Source organism: Sinocyclocheilus anshuiensis, unplaced genomic scaffold (genome assembly GCF_001515605.1).
Source record: "Sinocyclocheilus anshuiensis isolate Anshui unplaced genomic scaffold, SAMN03320099.WGS_v1.1 scaffold1448, whole genome shotgun sequence".
In the NCBI taxonomy this organism is placed as follows: Eukaryota; Metazoa; Chordata; class Actinopteri; order Cypriniformes; family Cyprinidae; genus Sinocyclocheilus; species Sinocyclocheilus anshuiensis.
The window spans coordinates 771,499-778,308 of record NW_015547730.1 but is presented as its reverse complement, the minus strand read 5'-3'; the positions used below and the strand labels follow the sequence as shown (position 1 = coordinate 778,308).

The following is a 6,810-nucleotide window of genomic DNA, read 5'->3' as shown; positions in this document are numbered from 1 at the left end:
CTAAATCATCCGCGATCGTCTTGTCTGTCTCACCCCACTCTTCTTGTCAGTCAGCTCGACTCACTCTCCTCACCGGAGAAATTAAATCTGATCTGTGATGCAACTGTCGTTCAGCACGCTGCATTGAGCATCCGCATTCAGTTTTTAATTGTAGTGTGTTCTTTTACTGAACTAAATGATTTTTATTACTATAAAAAATAAAAACGACGGTGGGGGTCGGTGACGTGGTGGGCAAGTGACGTAACTGGTGTTTCGGCTTTATCACCGTCAGCACCGTCTATCGCGGCAAGCCTACTGTGCTGTCAAGTTAGCAATGCTGGAACTGATGAGTTTTGTGTGTGTGTGTGTGCGCGCACGCCTGCGCGATCACTTCAACTGTTTCCTTATACCAGCAGAATCAACTTTAAACACTTATTGTCTTATTAATAATGCATCACTGTATAAAGGTCTGCTTTTATTTGTGTACACTCACAATGAAAACAAAACATTGTGCTTTTGTAAAATAAAGAAAACAAATAGGATGTTGCTTTCTGCCATTTGAGTTTCCTTTCTGTGAACAAATAAAGCCTGTCACAAAAATGAATTCCTTGTATGTATATATGTACTGCAGATTATATATATTTAACAATGTAATAATATTTAGTATTTTCACATCTAGGTGGAATTTTTTTTAAATTTGTACTACTGTCTGTTCAAAATAAATGAAAAGAAACCGAGCATAGTAGATTTGTTTTTTTTCCCATTGTAGCGAAATCGCATAGAACCGTGACTCCCGAACCGAGGTATGTACTGAACCGTGACATCTGGGTACCGTTCCCCCCCTAATAACAAGCAATAGGATACAATCTAGTCCAAACCATTCTTTAATTCAAGCTTCATTCAAAACTGGTTAATGTTCGCAATGAGAGAGTGAACTGCAGTGGTGTGCCTCAAGTGTCTTAAAGTGTCTCACTTTTATTGAGGCTCCAGCGTAGTGTGCCAGCTCTTTAATGTGTTGCCCTTTTTTCCCGATGAGAGCTCCTACTGCTGGAGTGGGGATGAAGAGGTACACCACTTCCTGTTCAGCAGTCTGAAACACACACAGACAGCCTTGACTCCTGCTAGTCAAGTTTAGACAGACAGACAGATGATAGACAGATAGATAGATAGATAGAGTGCTTTTTACGATACAGATTGCTTCAACAACTTTACAGTACACCATGATCTTCACAAAATTGATTCAGAATTCAATGATCTATTTCAACAATAAAGCGGCTGCAGCATTTTTCCGGTAAATTCAATTATAAAATCCTGTATTGTTTATTTTTAAATTATGATACCTAATGCATTAACTAAGCTTGACAGTGACACACTGAATCTTTGAATCAAAGTTAATTTATAATTCGTAACTTTTTCCATTTTAAAGTTCATTATTTGCATATAATGAAATCTATAAATTAAAGGGTCATGAGCGGTCAAGGGGGCACTGCATTTTTTTAAATATTATTTAATAATGTTTCCTGAGGTGCATCTATAATCTTAGTATGTTTTTCATCAAGAAATTGTATTTATGGTAATTTTCTGCCCTGGATAGATGGGTAGAAAAGAATAAGTCATATAAGAATAATTCATATTTTAAAGTGGGGAGTTTTAAGCTTTAAACCTTGCATGTAAAACTTACATATGTTTTTTTTTTTTTTGTTAAACAACCTCTTATATGTATAAAATAAAAAAAACATTTTGATTCTCCATTTCTCCTCTTTATTAATATCATTCAATGATTCTGGCAATATGCCATGTGTCAACAGGTTTATGCGAAATACATGCAGAAAAATATAATTTATTATTAAAAACCACATTTACAACATTTATATGATTTTTTTAACATTTCAGTTTTATTCTACATGATTAATTTCAAATTCGAATTATTGTTCTGCATCTGTTTGATACCACAATTCAAAATCATGAACTTAATTATTATTTAAAAGACATTTTTAATATCCTGAAGTTCTGAATGGCTCAGAAATCTGCAACCTAAAAAAGGGGCAGATGAATGTGCTACAAAATGATTTATAATACATGTAACTGAAAAGGTTCTTATGAGCTTAAGATTGTCATGACATACAGTAGTGTGCAGATTTATGGAAAATTATTATGAGAGATGTATACTGACATACACATATAATAACAAGTACTCACTGCTTGCTGAAGAGATAATGCTCCAGAGGAGGGAACCCCATACAGACCACCCAATACTGATGGGGGGCCCTGCAGTGGCAAACACACACATGGAGGATGTGGTGAGACTAATGTAACCCAACATTTTAAAGCAAACAGATGGCTATTTAAGAGATAAATCACACTAAGATGAAAGGACAACTATCTATCACACTCCCTTTACAGATCACACATTCTTTTCTCAAATCATTGACAGCTTAAAGGGGTGAGATGATGCAATTTAAATTTTTCCTTTCTCTTTGAAGTGTTACAAGCTCTTGGTGCATAAAGAAGATCTGTAAAGTTGCAAAGACTAAAGTCTCAAATCCAAAGAGATATTCTTTATAAAAGTTAAGAGTCAGCCACACCTACCTAAAACGGCTCGTTCTAACACGCCCCCACATGTCTACGTCACGATGTGGGAAGATTTGCATATCGCCGCCCAAATGTTCACGCAAAGAAAGAAGGCGTAACTTTTATTCTCGCTGTAGTATTGTTGTTGCCGCCGCCATGTCGTGAAGGCACTGTGTGATTCGTTGTGAAAGCGAAACTACTTTGTTTGGCCTTCCAAAAGAGGACGATATCACTTCGTCATGCCTGGAGCTGATCCGTGCTGGTGGCTGAGGAGATACTTCAACTTCGCGCTGTCGATCGCCGGATCGGCTTTCACCGTGGACGAAGCGGAGTCCAGCCCGGGGTCGTCACATGCGGTTGCCGCAGGCATCACAATATGGTAAGGGACGTAACATTTCCGTCACACACTTGAGGAATTCGGCCAATCACAACACACTGGATAGCTGGCCAATCAGAGCACACCTCGCTTTTCAGACCGACGAGCTTTGTAAAAATCTACGCGTTTCAGAAAGGCGGGGCATAGAGGAGAAACAATAATGTACAGTATGTGGAAAATAATGTGTTTTTTGAACCTTAAACCGCATAAACATTTCATTACACCAAATACACAAAATAATGTTCTTTTTAGCAGCATCATATGACCCCTTTAAAGTCCTGATATACACAAGCACATCCTGATGCTCACCAGCAGTGGGCTGTAGTTGGCTGGGGCAGACAGAGATCCATGCAGACCAGAGGCTGGAGGCAGAACAGACAAGCCAGAGGAGAAGATCCCCAACGCGCTCAGATTTAGACCTGGCATCATGTTAGTCTGCTGCTGAAACCAGAGATGGAGAAGGATGTGAATCTGAGAGTACAAGTGAGACTTTATGCAAAGCGTGGAATGAATCAGTCTTGTTCAATTTCACAGGTTTATGTTAAGTCAAACAGTTACTGAATCAGCAAATTAAATGGATTAAACGAATGCAGTTCTACCGAGTTAATGCCAATTCACATCCACACTCTGCCTGATAATCACTGTCTGTCCAAGCAAAACAAGTTCTGCTTTACTAAGATTAAAGAAACAGGATTAAAGCCACTGTTAAACCCAAACACTGTGTGAGAACAGTTAAAGGATATGTTTGGTGTTTGTCAGTCCATATTACATTGTTCTCTGCAATACTTGATTCAGATCAATTGTGAGTATATAAGTCTACTGATGGACAATTCTATATTTACATTGACTGCTTTATGTACATGTCATTGCTGTCCATGGTAACATGCCGACACATTCATATCTCAAGTTGAAAAGCTTAACTGTCCTTGGAGGGCATCAGTAATTTTATAGTAATAAACCTTTCGGTAGATGACTACAAGTTGACCTATTTTTTTCCTGATTTAACCCATAAAAATTAGTTCAGTAAAGCATTTAGGTTAACGCATTTAGGTTGATTAAGCAAAATTAAATACAATTTTAGACTGATGACATCACGCCGGATCTGGGTCAGCGCCGCCACACGCTCGCGTCATCATACTGTCGTGAACGCGCGTCCACAAGTGTGGAAAACACTCACTTGTACTTTTCTGGACCTTGAACGTGGTAGTTACCTTGCTGTCTATGGGAGGGTCAGAGAGCTCTCAAGATTTAATCAAAAATATCTTAAATTGTGTTCCGAAGATGAACGAAGGTCTTACGGGTTTGGAACAACACGAGGGTGAGTAATTAATGACAGAATTTTAATTTTTGGGTGAACTAACCCTTTAAAACTGGCTCCTGATTTACCAAAGTTTTAGAATATGTCACAATACACAAAAGAAAGGGGACTCTTTGGGTGGTTGTTTGACTACATTCGATTGCAGGAGAAGTTTGGAGGATAAAAAAGGTATTTTTCTACAACCAATGAAGTTTTATAATTACACATTTTTAAAATAAAATACCCAATCCTTCTAAAAATACAGGTTTAAAGTTCTGTAAACATGGGCTTTTACTTTTGACAGCAACTCCCACATAACTGCACAGAGATCAGTTCAGGTCAGGTCAGTTTCAAAAGAATCAAAACATGCAAACAGTTTGGAGCACATGTCCATGTACATTCATAATTCTCCACTTTTTATCTTTAAATAGGGTTGTCAATAGATAAAATAATTAATGGTGATGCAAATTTTGAAGTGATATTTCAGCTTTCAGCTTTAATAATGATAAATTCTTCTGTTAAAAGTCCCATCTGGATTCAGTTTGCAAGTAAAGGTTAAAGGCTTCCTTCATCATTTACAAACAAACAAGAGTATTGTTGTAGGATTAGTGTGTTTAAGAAGAGAAAAAAATACTGGCCCTATATAACTTATTATACGACACTTTTCACAACCCCTGTTGTTTCAAAGTGACTTCACATAAAACTGTTCCTATCTCTATAAACAAACTACCATCCATCCACCAATAAACCTCGAAAGCTATGATTTACTCACATTAAGTGAAGCCACATCATTCTCATGGGCTTCTCTAAGTTTCTTCATGATCTCCACTTCTGCATTACAGCACTCCTCCACCACTCCCCTCACCGTGATGGTACGTTCCTGGTTATATATAGTTAGGTCTTGTAAGCTACAAAAAAAAAATAAATGAAGAAAATAAGCATTGCCACTTCAGATGAACAATCAATACATACACAATAGGGCTGTGTGATATTGAAGAAAAATGTGATATGCAATAACTCATTAAATAATGTGATATTCAATATGCGATACGATAATGTGCCACATGCTCAGATGAAACCGTTTTACTCAGCTGTTGCTGAGTCAGTTCTGTGAACTATCTTGTGTCATATATATATATGGTTCTTTGTATGTATGTATGTATGTATGTATCAAGAGCTCCTGTAAAACCACAACAAATTCCTTGTGTTTGCGCACACTTAAGTGGTGAATAAAGCTCATTCTGATTCTGATTCTAATATAACTAGCATACGTTTTACTTTTTGTGAGAAGAAAGCACCCCTACAACAACTTCTGAAAGTGAACGGTAGTGTTTTACTCTAGCATTACATAAAAATGTCATTTTAACATTTAACATTTACTCTATGAATTCAATTTGCACTGATTCTTACTTAAGCTACAAAAGTTATTTAGGTAAGAGCAGTGAGTGATTTTCTCTTTGTCTTTTGTTCATGGCCCCAAATATTGCAAGCCGTAGCGATATGCATATTGCGATATGTACATTTGCGATATTTCAATAGTTTCGATATATTGCACAGCCCTAATACACAATTATACCACCGTTTCATCACTGGGTCCTATCCTATGAGACATTGTTTAATCTTTAATTGATCTCATCAGTTCAAGATGATCTATACAGAGCAAACTTACGAAGAAATAGTGATCTTGGTCCCAGTATCTTGCTCTATCTTCTTCAGGTTCCTGCCCTCCTTCCCTATGAGTCTCCCAACAAGGCTATTGTGGGCCAAGATCTTCAGAGGAACCTCTTCAACACTGATTCAGAGACAGAGCACACAATATTATTTTCATTTTTTATTTATTTTTTATAATAGATCTGAGAACAACGAGGTTATTTGCTTATTTACACAGTTTTAAATTATTTGTCTTAAAAGAATCAATCCTAAAGCAAATGAAGCATGTAAAACTTTAATGTGCCCTACAGTCTGAAGGGATACTGACATCTTGGTGTCATTGGCCTCTTTTTCCATTATTTCCAGGATCATCCTGCAGGCTTGTGAACAGCCCTCTTTAGATGAGTGGATAGTGATGGCCTTCTCAGTTGCTCCTGCATTCTCCTTACGATGGATATCTACCCTGAGACAGAGCAAAGGATGACCTTTATCACATTTTTTAATTTAACTGTCACGTGGATAGAGCAAAATGGATATTGAGAATAGGTTATGATCTCAGAAATAAGAATGACTATGCAATGTTAGTGATTAGAGGTGCTCAATATATTGTAAGCCAATATATTATTTAGTTTCATTGACAAAAACTAAAACCATAAAAAATTATATTTTGCAATTTGAAAAAAATGTTGTTTTTTATAAAATAATTGAAATAAGTATACCTGATATATATATATATATATATATATATATATATCATTTATATTTCTCATTTTAATTTAGTTCAACTTACTTTACTAAAATAACTAAAACACATAAAATTTAAAGGGGTCATATGATGCGATTTCAATTTTTCCTTTCTCTTTGAAGTGTTACAAGCTCTTGGTGCATAAAGAAGATCTGTAAAGTTGCAAAGACTAAAGTCTCAAATCCAAAGAGA

General features: G+C 36.5%; 1 protein-coding gene across 7 annotated transcripts in view; it reads right to left on the bottom strand.

Annotated features, from left to right (window-relative positions):
* Window positions 1-6,810, bottom strand: part of LOC107704342 (insulin-like growth factor 2 mRNA-binding protein 2) — a 43,722-nt gene that overhangs the window by 10,209 nt on the left and 26,703 nt on the right. For 6 of the 7 annotated variants that reach the window (XM_016507235.1, XM_016507237.1, XM_016507239.1 and 3 more), the window contains 6 exons: window positions 6,202-6,336; window positions 5,893-6,015; window positions 4,996-5,131; window positions 3,236-3,367; window positions 2,179-2,247; window positions 953-1,069 (listed from right to left, as the gene is read on the bottom strand). In XM_016507235.1, coding sequence (XP_016362721.1) covers window positions 953-1,069; window positions 2,179-2,247; window positions 3,236-3,367; window positions 4,996-5,131; window positions 5,893-6,015; window positions 6,202-6,336 — 712 coding nt within the window. The remainder of the gene's footprint in view (window positions 1-952; window positions 1,070-2,178; window positions 2,248-3,235; window positions 3,368-4,995; window positions 5,132-5,892; window positions 6,016-6,201; window positions 6,337-6,810) is intronic. The other variant, XM_016507236.1, reaches the window with a different exon arrangement.